This window comes from Crinia signifera, chromosome 8 (assembly GCF_055691185.1).
Source record: "Crinia signifera chromosome 8, ASM5569118v1, whole genome shotgun sequence".
NCBI lineage: Eukaryota > Metazoa > Chordata > Amphibia > Anura > Myobatrachidae > Crinia > Crinia signifera.
The window spans coordinates 157767704-157782661 of NC_139224.1; the positions used below are offsets into that span (position 1 = coordinate 157767704).

At 47.0% G+C, this 14958-nt stretch overlaps 1 protein-coding gene across 2 annotated transcripts in view; it reads left to right on the forward strand.

Moving 5' to 3' along the window:
* TOE1 (target of EGR1, exonuclease) overlaps positions 1–14958 on the forward strand; it is a 56258-nt gene that overhangs the window by 35725 nt on the left and 5575 nt on the right. The window contains exons 1-6 of one of the 2 annotated variants that reach the window (XM_083157505.1): positions 3–154; positions 715–831; positions 4094–4134; positions 4461–4557; positions 11404–11562; positions 12531–12790. In XM_083157505.1, the coding sequence (XP_083013631.1) occupies positions 721–831; positions 4094–4134; positions 4461–4557; positions 11404–11562; positions 12531–12790 (668 nt within the window). In that variant the 5' untranslated portion in view covers positions 3–154; positions 715–720. Of the gene's footprint in view, positions 1–2; positions 155–714; positions 832–4093; positions 4135–4460; positions 4558–11403; positions 11563–12530; positions 12791–14958 lie in introns of those variants that run through there. The other variant, XM_083157506.1, reaches the window with a different exon arrangement.

The following is a 14958-nucleotide window of genomic DNA, read 5'->3' on the forward strand; positions in this document are numbered from 1 at the left end:
AGGTTACTCCTCCAATAGACCATCCCCAAAGCTTCTCCCGCAGCGCACACACACCTCATGACGTCAGTAGTCTGTGCCGGAAGTGGTCCATAGTGTGCGTGTAGCTGATGGTAGAACCGTACATGTTATTATAATTGCGGTGTTCCGTAATAAGGTGATATGCTGTGCTGCTGACAGACGCAAATGATGTGATATTATTCTGTGCTGTAGCAATTACCTCCCCCAATGTATTGTATGTTTGTATATTATAGTGTCACGTGACTGCTGCAGGTCTGTAATATTGTAATATAATATACCTCTATAGTACTTGTGATGTCCAGTGTGGTCACTAAGTCTATGGGCAGTTTTGTAATATGTGTAGAACTCTCCCTATGATATGTAAGGGGGAAAGGCTGAGCACAGGTAATATGGTACTTCCTCATCTTTGCGGTCACTGCTTACGCTATGGAACTTACGTACTGTATGGCGAGCCGCAAGGGTGGGTCCATGCCACCACCCTGGGTCCACGCCACCACCCTGGGTCCACGCCACCATCTATCACCTTTAGTAAAGTTGTGCCAAACGGAGCGAGCCACTGAGCCCGAAGCGCGGACAGTGGTGCTCCTTACGTAGCAGCTAACGTAACTGGCGTAGCGGTGGCCGCAAAGATGAAGAAGCACCGGTAATCTTTACCTCAGTTTTTGCCTGACTGTGATTTTCTTTCCTCCTAACTAGGTGACTATGACGAATCTGAAGGTCCCAGTGATTGATGTTCACAGTGATAATTTTGGAGTTCTCTGGCCATCCATGTTGCTGGCGATGAAGACGTCCACATTCATCGCTGTTGATACTGTATGTGAGGCAGCTGTTAAATAGTGGCTTTACTCCTATACTACATTGTTATTAATGTTGTTCTGAACAAATATGTACATATTTGCACAGGTTATGAAAAAAAAGGCACTACGTTTAAGGGTAGTGCATCACAGCACAGCCTAAAAACACACTCCGGATACAAAAATCAGTAACACTTTTAGGGTGTTCAATGTGATATCATGGAGCAGTGGTTCTCAAACTCGGACCCAAATAACGACGATTGATGCATCTAGACTATACAGCACTTTCTTTGATCACTTGATAGGCATATGAAGAATAACTCAGTATAGGGCATTTTCTGTCAATCCAAAAAGCGTCCTTAACATTGTTCATAACCATTAGGCCTCCTGGCTCGCCCCAGGGATTTGCATGCATGTTTTGGTCCGAGTAGTGGGAGAAGTTGTTCCTTGGTGCACTTCCTGAGTTCATGATACAAGGTATCCAATAGAAACTGTGCAGATGGATACTTCCCTGAATTCATCTGGGGGTCGAGCTTTCAACTTTGTTGCTTCAACTCTTTGGAACTCTCTTCCTCACACAGTGCGAGAAGCCCCCACTGTAGAATCCTTTAAAAATAGACTAAAGGGTACTTGTTTCCTAGCACGGCCACAACGATTTCTATCGTGGTGGTCGTGTCGGAAAAAATCGTGTCGGTCGCGTCGGGTGCATACCAAAACGCACACGATGCGATGTACCCGATTTCTCCATAGGCTTCAATGTTAAAATAATTTAACATTGAAGCCTATGGAGAAATCAGGTCCATCGTGTCCATAGGCTTCAATGTTAAATTATTTTAACATTGAAACTGAGTCCATTTAACATATTAAAAAATGGGTAAAGGGCCAATATGGCCATTTCTCATTGGGTATGGCCCCGTCAAGTGTGTAAAAAATAATGTCCCCCCATTGTGGCCGCCACCCCCACGATTGACGCGAACCCGAAGCGTGGCGAGCGGCGGCGGTGCGCGTCCTCCGACCTCTTCATTCCCCTACTATCCACGTCGGCGTGGAGTTGAGAATAGATTAGTGTGGCGAGCCCGAAGCGTGGCGAGCGCAGCGGACAGCTGTGAAGCCCGCGAGGGGACGCGGATACCTGTGAAGGTATCCGCGTCCCCTCGCGGGGCTCGCTGCGCTCGCCACACTAATCTATTCTCAACTCCACGCTGACGTGGATAGTAGGGGAATGAAAAGGTCGGAGGACGCGCACCGCCGCCCCTCGCGGGCTCGCTGCGCTCGCCACGCTTCGGGTTCGCGTCAATCGTGACGGGGCCATACCCAATGAGAAATGGCCCATATTGGGCCTTTTCCCATTTTTTCCTATGTTAAATTCAATGTTAAAATATTTTAACATTGAAGCCTATGGCCAAATCGGGTCCATCGCATAGGCTTCAATGTTAAATATTTTAACATTGAAGCCTATGGAGAAATCGGGGGCATCGCGTCGTGCGCGCATAGGCTTCAATGTTAAATATATTTTAACATTGAAGCCTATGGGGAAATCGTGGGCATCGCGTCGTGTGCCTTCTTAAGGCACACGACCGACGCAATGTACCACAGTTGTGGTTTTTTCAAGGGAAATCGCGGGCATCGTGTGCCTTAAAGTTACGGCACACGATGCCCGCGATTGTGGCCGTGCTAGGAAACAAGTACCGACTAAAGACCTACTTATTTATTCAAGCATTTCACTGACATCTACTGTTAAGCTTGTTTTGTATTTCGAGCTGTAAAGACAATGGTACAGCACTTTGAGTCCTATTGGGAGAAAAGCGCTATATATATATCATTATTATTATTACTACCATATGATGTGCATAGATGTTTCTTTATTAGTGATGCACAAGGGACAGTGTGAATCTGCACATCAGTGCATGAAGGCTTTGAGTGGGAGCCCCTACCTGGACAGCTATTCATACCAAGCGAAGAAGTATTCTAAGTGGTATTATGACATGTGGACCGCAGCTCCCACTTTCTGTAAAGTACAGGAAGACATTTAAAGCCCAGAGGACACTATTTCTGTAAATCACATCACCTTGTCACCAGTGCTGAGCGACCATATTGACATCGATTGGAGTATGCACCGGCAATAAATCGCCGGGTGCGTGCTTCCGTTTTCAGCCCCCTAATGGTCCCTGGTCGGAGGAGCTTGCTCCTCCGACCAGCGACTTCCCCTGCCTCTTCTCCTGGCAGTGTGACATTTTCATCAGCAACCATCTCTGGTCCCTGATGAAAACGGGACACTGAGCAATATGATTGCTGAGCAGTATATTGCCAGCGATCATATTGCTCCGTGTGTACACAGCTTTACTCTAATTAGTGCGTTTTCTTGCTGTTCAGGGAAAGGAAGTAGAAATGGGAGATATCCTGTGCAGCGAGAGCTGTGTGAATGGCTGCAGGATTTCATTAAGCAATTATTGGAGAGTTAGGGATGGCCATCATTGCAACATGCCTTGTGATGACACGTAGTCATTGCAAGGTACCCATTGCATAGTTTTACCATCAATGTGCAGTGGGCAGCTGGAGTTTGTGCATGTGGAGAGGAGCTGTAATATCGATACACAGTGTCTCCTTCCTGGTGTAGACAGCAGGAGTGATGTCTGTAGCATCACAAAAGAAGTATGTGATGGTTCCAACAATCACAATCATGACATTGAATTAGGAAAAGCATCGTGAACATCAGCAGTTCATTTGCTGACCAGTAAGCGTTAGACCATCCGCAAAGGCAGCTATTGCCGTCATTGGATAAACCCTCTCCCAATTCTAATTGCAGCATGGGATTAGCTGCGGTACCATTTCCTTATATAGGGCCTTATTCTAGTTCACTCTTAGAGGCAAATTCCTTCTCAGATGGACAAAACCATGTGCACAGCAGGGGGTCATGTAAAATGTGCAGACAGAGTTAGATTTGGGTGAGTTATTTTGTTTCTGTGCAGGGTAAATACTGGCTGCTTTATTTTTACACTGCAATATAGATCTCACTTTGAAGAAAAACCCCATCCAAATTGAATTCTCTCTGCACATGTTACATCTGCCCCACCTGCAGTGCACATGGTTTTGTCCAGAAGAAGGAATTTGCCTCTAAGAGTGAACTAGAATAAGGCCCATAGTTCTAGTAAACCTTCATTGGTGGAATACAATCCTATTATTTCTTCATAAGTCCATTTTCAATGAGTTCTGCAATAACTGTAATCTATATTCATTGTAAAAGGATGTCATCTGCAACAATGTGTTTTATGTCCTTGCAGGAACTGAGTGGTCTGGGATCCAGAAAGAGTCTACTGAATCAGTAAGTGACTGAAATGTATTTGTGATATATGGGGCGTTTCAGAGGGTGATCGCCTTTAATTCATATTATATTTTATATGCCCCATGCTGTTGCTATTTTCCAATGTAATACTGTAGATGTCAATTCCTGATGAGATGGCAAGAAGAGATATTTCTCTGTCACACCATCAGCAGTTCTGTGTTGTTTACTGTAGTAAATGCAGTTTTGTGTCTCTGTCACGAGTTAGGAAGGTGGAGAACTAATTGGTGAATCCCAGAAAATGCATCTGGAAACATCTCGTTATATTGAGCAGTCTCTGCGGTGCAGTAATGTCTGTTGTGTTACAGATGCGTGGAGGAGCGATATACGGCCATCTGTCACGCTGCTCGCACCCGCTCCGTGCTATCTCTGGGAATCGCTTGCTTCAAACAGCTTCCTGACAAGGTAAGTGGGGGACAGGGTGAGCTGGTTTTGCTTCCAGCAGTCTGAGGGGATAGCCTGTATTAGCACTACATCCAAGCCCAGGAAATTCCTCTTTTTGCTCTTTAGATGTTTCTGTTACAGAACGCATATCTGTACGTTTTGGGGGAAATAAACCAAACCTTAGCGAGTTTTCCTGTCTTTGCTCTGGGTCCCTGGGAGTTCATCTCGGGTTCTGGAGTTAACAGCCTGGGACCTTATTTCTGTATAATAGTCAGGAGTCACACTGGTAGCTGCATCGCTTCCCAGAGTCTTCAGGCCTTGGATGGAACTGGAGAGCTGTAGGAGGAAGACGGGTTTCTTCTTCCTGTAAGAGTCATCAGGTTCTGCCACAGGTGGTTTCTTGTGTTTATGCATATATGAAATCTGTGATTTTATGCAATAGAACGCATGATATCACATGAGGAGTCTTTACGCTGAAAAGCTGGGTACACACTGATCGATCCCAGGCACCGCCAATTCTGTTTACTATATCGTGCCCCCCCCCCACACACACTCCGTACATGCAGTCTCTGATGTTATTATCAGATTGAGCTGCAGGCACAGATGCCGGGAGGGTTTATCAAGAGGAGCGTTCCATGGTGTAAAACTGACATTTCATAATAAGCACACAATATGTGCCGGTACAGCCAATCAGTACTCGCACCAAATTAAAATCTGCTGTGGGCTGGTTACCATAAGATTTCAATTTTTAAAAGCCAGGCAAAGCTCCTACTACCATCCGGGGCACTGCGGAAACTCACGGATCCTCGCCGGTCACACTGCAAGTGGAAGTGGTGTGTCGGAGACCCGATCAGGAACAGACACGGTAGGGGGATGCCTGGCACCGCGTGATCAGACATCACCAAGCCCCACCCTAACGCATTTCGTGTCAAACTTCGTCAGATTTATATGTATGAATGTGACCCAGTGTGTACGCAGCTTTAGCAGGGTATTCAATCCCTCATTCCGACTCTTGGACTGTCCCGACAGCCGGAATTCATGTGTCAGAAAGTCCGTAGAAAATGCGGCAGTTTTGTTGACAATCCATGGCCGTTTCCAGTAATACAGACTCCCCTCCAAAGGGAGGCGGGTCTTTAGCAGGCGAGTCCCGCCCAGGATTTTTTTCTACTGTCTGAAATATCTGCAGACAAAAGATTTCAGGCAAGCGCACATCTTTACCAAAGGCTTCTCTTAAGATCCCTTGTGCATTGCTAGGGAACTTTTGCTAAATCTTCTGATCTTTCATGCAGCATGTAAGATCAGAAGATTTTGCAAAAGACCCGCAAGAGCGTGCATCTGATCGAGATCGGCTAAATTTGCGTCTGATTTTGCGGTAAAAATCAGCCAATCGGCAAAATCATTCTAGTGTGTGGGCACCTTTTTAGAGTCTTAGGGGAGTATGTACCTCTGGGTGATAGATTAGAGCAGTGTTTCTTAACTGCCCAGGGCTCCCTACCAGTGAATGTTTTCTGCATACTGAAGTGCACGTGGTTTTTAATATCAACTTTCCCATTTCACTTCTGATTGTATGAGGAAACCTGGAAAACATGCTCTGTCAGAGTTCTCTGAGAACTGCAGTTTGGAATCAATGAAGTAGTGTTGTGCTGTGTTAAAGCAAATTCTGTAGGCCAGTGGACTGAGAACAGCTGTATGTCTCCCTCTTGTGGAGAGTATGCAGTAGTTCAATGCAAATACAAAGCACTTGCCTATTGCTATTGCTAAGATGGGAATCTTTCTGACAGTGTTCATGGCGAAGTCTCTCAATAGAGAGAACAGGGCTCCTTGTTAGGGGGTAGGTGTCTGGTACCGAGCACATTATTGGAGTGCAGGATATAGCGTAGGTGGATGTTCCATTGAGGGATGTCTATGATGAATGCACGCACATTCCACAGACAGCGCTTTTACAGAGGTTATTCGGTCATTTACATCAGTCCCTGCCCCAGTTAAAATTGCAATCTCTTATCCTTACCACATGAACACATTTACACAACAGGTTTTAGTAGACCTTTAAACCCTTGAGTGGTGGATTTTCCTGGGGCAGGACAAACCTACCAGGACAGGTAGTGCTGCAGCACAGTCAGAAGCAGCAACAGCAGCCACCCTGGAAAGTTTTGGGCCGCTTGGGGGGAGAGTGCGCTTGGATGTTTGTGCGAACTTGGCAGCAGTGAAGGAAGTAATGATCAGCGGCGAGGAGTGCCTGGGGGGGACGGGACAGGTGTGTGTGTGTGTGTGTGTGTGTGTGTGGGGGGGGGGATAGTGTACAGTATGTACTGTAGGCGCGTGCCAGTGCTGGAGGCACCACTGGCGCGCAGCTGAGCCCGGAACATTTCCGGCCATACCACCAAAGCGGTTAACTTACAGGTATATTTTGGGAGTGTGGAAGGAATACAAAGCACCCAGAGGAAAACCACACAAGCACAAGGGAACTTGCAAACTCCACACAGTCGCAGTCGCGACCTCCGTACTGTAAGGCTTTATACCATTCATACCACAGAATTATCAGACCCCATAAGGCAAGGCTCGACCAATCCTGGGGGCCAGGTCACAATTGATTTCGCTGTCTGGTGATCAGATTCTGCAAGTTGTGCAGCGGCTCAGATAACAAACTCCCCTGCGGCCCCACATTACTATGTGACTTTAGTAAGATGGGAGTTCTATTGAAGATGGCACGATGCTATGGCCAACAAATCAGATTCTATCTATTATCTTCTAGAACAGTGGTGGCCAACCCGTGGCTCTTGAGCCTCATGTGGCTCTCCCCCTTGTAAAGTGCGGCTCCTGCTGCCCGCCGCCCACCGTCCATCCCAGTCCCCCCTGCTGCCGGTTCCCTGAATCCCTTCTCCTTCTGAGGGGAGGAGGGTGCACATCGCGCATCTCTCCTACCCCTTACTGTGCATCCTTGTGACTGGGACTGGGACATCCGCCAATCAGAGCTCGCGGGCCAGCAGCCAATCAGGAGCCGGCCAGCGAGCTTTGATTGGTGGACAACCCAGTCACAGGGAAGTGAGGGGGAAGGAGATGTGCGGTGTGCTGTGCTGTGCTCTCCTCCAATCGGTGACATGACAGGAGGACTGCAGACTTGCGGCTGCCCGGCAGCAGCAGCAACAACGGTGAGTGCTGCTGCTGGGAAATTTGCACTGTAGGGGCATAGCAGTTTGTGTGACTGTGGGGGCATACCAGCTTTTTGGCACCGTGTGGTGCATACCTGGCACCGTGGGGGGCATATGTGTATCTGCCACTATTGGGGGCATATGTATATATGGCACTGCACTATTGGAGGCATATTTGTATCTCACCCACCCAAGGGATCAAAATAGACTACGCCCCTTTTTTTGCGCATGCGCCTTCGGCGCGCACATGATGTCGGCTCTTGGTCTGGCTCCCACATTTTCATCCTGGCTCCTAGATTTTTGTTTAAAAGTTTGTCAAGTCCTATGACAAGGATATTGGAGCCTTAAGCTGTGCACACACTGGGATGATTTCAGCACATATCGCTGGCAATATGGTCGCTCAGTGGCGGACGGACACCCATCCCCCGGCGGAGGTCAGTGGCGGACGGACACCCATCCCCCGGCGGAGGTCAGTGCCGGATGTCAGCGGTGGGCGGATGGGCAGACATACAGACTCCAACCCCTCCCCCGTAGAGGAGCATTTCGGCAGGTGAGCTGCTGACTGTGTCCCCCTTCGGCAGTGTCTCCTTTCAGCGCTGATGAAAAGGAGACACTGAGCAATATATTGCCAGCAATCATATTGCTCCGTGTGTACACACCTGTAGAGATGCTGTGGAAGGAAAAGTGAGGAGAGGTTCTTGTTGGTGTCGGGCAGGACAGGAGAGTTTGAGATGGGCGTATTATTGGCACACTACAAGATGCATTGGCCACATGATCGCTAATAGTTGTGCCTCGCAGCCAGTTGTAGGAATATCTGTTATTTTCCCAAGAAATGGGGAGGCAGCCACGATACCAGTCCTTGGGCGTTTGTATTTCTTATGCTGGGTACACACCAGAACGATTTGGCCTCAATTCTCCCAATTTCGATACAATCTTGAGCATTGTATGTAAATTGGGCATGTTTTAGATCTGATCCGATGCGTGTCCCCGCTGGACGTTTGGGTGTCCAGATCCCACCTGCTGCAGTCAGAATTTGAAAACAACTCCTTCAACTTGGTACCGATTGGGATCGGATGCAGATCGTGTGCTCCAGCAGATCGTGCGACCATCGTATGGTTGTCTCACGATCATGATTATTCTGATGTGTACCCTACATCACTGAGGTATCCCATATACAATAATGGAATTAGGAATATTTTTTTTTTTTTATTTAATAATTGTGATTTGAATAAAGCGATTGTTGTCTTTTCTAAATATACAGTGTCCTGATTTATTTATACAGTACCAGTGTGTGTCTATTTTATTTTTTGTGCTGTTTAAGGTTCCCAGTGGCCTCTGCTTGATATTCATAGGGTCCCCTGTCTGCGAATCATCGTGAGGAATAGGGTTCTGAAGTTCCATCTGATTGATCTGTATTTCGTTACATGTTTGTAAGACCTCATTGTGGAAGCAAAGTAGAAAACAACGTGCGGACACAAACCACAAAATAAGAGCTTATTACTTTTAATGGTCCCACAATTTTGAACGGACAACCTTGTATTTTTCTGCATTTCACAGGCTACAAATACCTTTATTATGTCACTGTCAATCTTCTTTTTATAGTGAATGACTTCAGTATTGAATAGAACGCTTCATGGTAGCGTTAGAAATTTCACAGCTGCACAGAGTATTTGAGGAGACACGTGCTGGGGAGGGGTAGTGTGAACTATCTGAGAGGGGAATTGGGACAAGAGGGATACGGTCATTGGGTCACCAGCAAGTTGTTACAGTCATTAAGTCGACACCATTAGGTCGACATGCATTTAGGTCAACATGTGTCTAGGTTGACATGCAAGAAGGTCGACAGGGTCATTAGGACGACATGGGTTAGGTTGACAGTCAAAAAGGTCGACATGGGGTTTTTCACAGTTTTTTGAGCCGACACGTGCTGACAGGTGGTATTTCATGCCCTACCACTATGGTGTGGTGGGAGAATACAATTATTTTTTATCCCTTTAACCTGTGTCCATGTCGACTGTGTTGATATTCAGGTCAGAAAACTGTGAAAAACCCCATGCCGACTGTTGACCTAATGACCCTGTCGACCTAGACTCATGCCGACCTTCCTGCATGTCGCCCTAGACAAATGTCGACCTTAATGGTGTCGACCTAATGACTGTAACAACTTGCTGGTGACCAACTGATCCACACCCTTTAAATGATTGGCTAGTAGGAAATGCAGGGTCCTCCCACAGTGCAGGTTAATGACGTGAAGCACAAAGAGACAGTATGCCGGGAAGGGGAAAGGCTCACAAGCAGATGGGTTATAATATCTTATTGTCTAGCAGAGGGCAGTGGGAGCATTAGTAAAATGATGTGTAAATGCTGCTGGTTATCAGTTGGAGAATACTTCCCGTTTACAGTATTGCAGCAGTTTGTGTCTTGTGCAGATATTAACCGCAGAGAATTGTTACAGGAAACGGCCAGGATATAACCGTTATGTCGGTTTCTGCAGTAATAGTGACTCTGATAGTGCTGTATAGTGCCATATAGTGCCAGCTCTCTACATAGGCTAAAATACAAGCATCCTTTTATCGTACAATAACTGGTGTTTTATTGCAGTACAATTTGGTATACTGTACCTGTTTTATGTTATTTATCATTATTTTATTAACTTTAAGGAACAAACTAAACATAAATGCTAAAGCAAGTGTAGAATACACAGCCACCCACTTACAGCACTGTGGGAGTGACTTATCTCAGACTGCCCACACACTAGAAAGATCTGTGATCGTAAGATGTGCGCATTAGCAAAAGATCCACGGGAGCGCACATCGGACCGAAATCGGATGATTTTCGACCGATTATTGGTAAACATTGGACGATATATTGGCCGATTTTATCGAAAGTCGGCCAAAGAATCGTTCTAGTGTGTGTGCACCTTTAGCTCTTGAAACAAGCACACAGTTAGTGCCAGATAAGTAGGGTATATAGTGTTAATTCCCCAGAACAGATCTCTTTTCCGGCTCAGCAGATTTACATTTACAATTGAGGAGAGATTAAATGTTTCTGCTTTGTATCTTTATGTAACAAGGATGATGATAAAGTTAAAGGGAATATGTACATGGCCTTCCCTGAAAGGAAGATCGAGACTAAAGAACATGTTGATTTTATAATGACAACCTAGACAGGATTGCACCAGATCAGGGATGTGTTTGCAGTGTCTTGTTCTGGGATAAGAGCTCCTGAGGCCTGGCCAAATAGCTGCAGCCAGGGTCCACGTCTTGGGAATCATGTCTGCTGTGTAAATACTCATCCTGGCTAGTTCAGACCTTAGGGGTCTGAAGCAGTGATAAGGGAGGAGAAGTGATAAAGTACCAGGCACTTGAATCACGGCCAATCAGCTACTAACTGTCCCTCTTTAAACCCAGCCTGTAACTCAACAGTCAGGAGCTGATTGGCCGGTGATAAAGTACCAGGCACTGTATCACTTCTCCTCCCTTATAACTGCTTCATACATCTACTCCTTAGTGACGTGTGCATTATGAGCCACTTCTGGTGAACTCGCGGATCAGGCATAAAGGCAGACAAATTGCTTGTTTTAATTATACATAATTAAGAATGACACCTATCCAGACCGTATCACTTGTACACATGGCTTTATATGTCCTTACTGTGTAATATTGGGGTGCATTGTGCCTATAGTGGTAACGCAAGGTCTCGCTGTCTGTCTCTGCAGGGGGAGAACGTCTATCTGTCTCAGATCTACAATCTGACCCTGCTGTGTATGGAGGATTACACCATAGAACCGCAGTCCGTGCAGTTCCTCGTCCAACATGGCTTTGACTTTAATAAACAGTATGCGCTGGGGATCCCGTACCACAAGGGGAACGATAAGGTAATGCCTGCATCTACAGGACGTCGTCATTGTTGGTGGGGTTATTGTACTATAAAGGTCCTGGCTGCCTGGCAAGTATTGGGGGACTCTGGTTTCACAGGTCACTCCGGACTGTCTATGGGTGATTGTTCTGCTGAGATGTCCATGAAATTGCTTATGTGGGGCTTAATCACAATATTATTCATAATACGCAATACTGTTCATCCTGAATGTGGAACCACACATCAGCCCCGGATCAGAACAGTTAGGCCCCTTTCTTATGCTCCGGCTCTTGCCGCGTGGCAAAACACCGCACGGTAGTTAATGATGGACATGTTGGGTCCATTCACACGGGACGGCCACGACCCGGCCATCCCCACCATTGTAAACTTCTGTGTGCGGCACAGCTTTTGGCCATGTGGGGTTTTGCCGCCCGGCAGGAGCCAGAGCTTGTGAAATAGCCCATAGGGTGGCCAAGAAGCTGTGCCGCACACAGAAGTGTTAACTACTGTGCATGGCACTGCTTTTGCCCGTGCAGGGTTTCGCCACCTGGTGTCAGCTGGAGCATGTGAAACCACCCTTAGGCCCCTTTCACACACACCGGCAGCCATCAGGCGGCGAAACGCCGCACGGACAAAAGCACAGTTGCAGCCGGCTGTCACCACTGAAAAGGACGGCTGGCAGGCTGTGGCCATCCCCACCCATTGTAAGCTTCTGTGCACGGCACGTCTACTTGGCTGTACGGGGTTTCGCCGCCCGGCATCAACTCGGAGCGTGTGAAATCACCCTTACTCATCATGTTGGACTGATCGTGACAATGGCAGAGAGGACAATCTCTAATGCTGCCTATTGTTGTGATCCACAGATGCCAAAATCACTGGGCACTATATCTGCCTTGAGAGCCCTGCACAGCAGTCACTCATCTTTTATGCCACTCGTTCTACTCTCTGACAGTCTAATAATTCTGTGACATCCGGGTCTCTCTGCAGGGGGACGAGAGGCACCTGCAAAGTGTCCGCAGTCTCTTCCTTGAACTACTGAAAGCCCGGAAGCCGGTAATCCTGCACAACGGGCTGATCGATTTGGCCTTTCTGTATCAGTGCTTCTACGCGCAGCTCCCAGACAAGATGGTGAACTTCATCGCCGACCTGTCCGAAATGTTCCCGGCGGGGATCTATGACACCAAGTACGCCTCGGAGTTTGAGACCCGGTTTACAGCTTCTTATCTGGAGTATGCCTACAAGAAGTGGTGAGTGAGTGTTATGTGTGTCCTTTGTATAGGTCGTATGTGTGGCGTTCCGGCATCTCGTGTTACTAGGGACAACAGCGCAATCTCCTGGACCAGTTATATCGGTCCCAATGTCCTCGCATTACTGTAATTACTCTGAGATCCCCTTTTATAGCTGATGTAATAATTATATTATTTTCCTCTCCGTGTACATATACACTTACACAAAAAAGTCGAGCAATACCAATTCCCCCACAGTCTATTAGTATTTTTATTAGATTTTCATTCAATTTTGAAATTTGGAGACTTACTAAAGGGTAACATCGAATGTAAAACCAAATCCTGGTCAAAATCGACTATCTGCTAAACAGCTGTTCTTATTACCTAGGCCAGTGGTTCCTAATGTTTTTTGAATCACGGCACCCTAGAGTTTTTGGTGTGTCGCTGAATGTTCCTATGAATCTGTACTCAAGTAGTGCAGCTCCAGTGTCTCTGTTCAGGCTGCCGTGTTGCGCGGCTGTGGCTTTAATGGAGCTGGGAACGTGTACGCAGTGGCTGGGCCCGTGCGATGGCTCCGCTAGGTGTCTTTGACTTCCTGTCGCAAATGGCCCCAAACAACCGGCGCCGGTAGCCCCTTCAGTGGTATTTCTGGAGCAGAACAAACCTGCTCTGGGAGTTTTGTCCTACCCCAGGAAAAACCCACCACTGAAGGGGTTAATAATGATACTGTAAAGGCTGTGTGTGACCGGTCCAAGTATACGATTTTATCAAATTGAAAAGAAATTGAGAAATGCCTGAGGACCCAAACATTTAGTTCACTGCGGCTGCAGGAATAATGGGCCTCATCAGAGATGGACGCAGTGCACATCGCTGCTGCCTTTGGATATCCACCCCCCAAATGGTGACGGGCTGCGGCTTAGGGGGCACTGAGTGCGAGGACCCATGACACGTTCCGCACAGGCACAGAATGGGTTCTATGCATGTGTCCACCGCCAGTGGTGATGTGCGCAGCCCATTGCAGACGCCCCTGCCATCGGAAATGTGCACAGCTCAGCGCAGTCGCTCCCCGTCGTCGGTGATGCATGCAAACCAGAATTAGAGGAACCACAGCAGCTTCTTGAATGTGATCTGTTTTAACCAATAGGGAAACATAAGGAAATGTTTTTATTTATTTATTTGATTTTATATTCAATGTTCTAGGTGATTTACATCCAAAACCTAAAAAGAAACCACTACTTTTAGAATAATACAAAGAGCCCCTGTTAGGTACTCATGTCTCTGATGGTAGATGTGGGCGTTCCTGTATCCTGGCCCTGATAGACCTATTCTCGGTACTTGTGAGTTATCCGGGCGCCCGATGTGGTCATCGCATGCCATTACAATAAGCATACGATGCGACGCGATGCGACGCGATTTGACATCTCGTCGTATCGCGTCGCATCGTATGCTTATTGTATGGTATACAATGGGATGCGATGCGATTTTAACACTTCCTGCCCATTTTTAAACCCGCCCTCTGCCACATCTGGCAGAAAATCAGTGTGAGGTAGTTTCCAGAGGAGAGAACAAGTGATTTACAGTGTTGGTGTATTTCTGAAGTGAAATTTCGGACATTTGCCCCAATATTGTCCCATTTGGCCCCTTACACCTGCCCCATTTTGCCCCTTACACCCTATTTCCTAATATGGCTTTGGTGGATGGTATCTTCAGCCTCCCTAAAACTGAGGAAGAAACAGTGCAATTCCTGCAGGACAAAGGGCTGCTTCCATCTACAGCCACATGTCCAAATGGCCACCCTATGCGCCTGTCTATAAAAGAGCGCAAATGGCGCTGCTACATAAAAAGTTGCAGTAAAAAGCAGAGTCTGCGGGCCTCGCTTTTCTACCCCGGATGCAGGCTGCTGTTCATGACAATACTGCGCTTCATATATTGTTGATGTGATGAACTCACTTCTATAGAGTTCTGTACTAAGAACTTGAAAATCTGCAATAAAAGTACCATATTTTATAATGCATTGATGCGGGAGGCATGTCAATGCGACCTGATGTCACAGCCTCAACGCCAGATTGGTGGTCCAGGGCAAATAGTGGAGGTGGATGAGACACTCTTTGTCAAAAGACAGGCCAATGTTGGAAGAGTTCTCCCACAGCAGTGGGTGTTCGGAGGAGTGTGCCGGGAAACTGGGGACT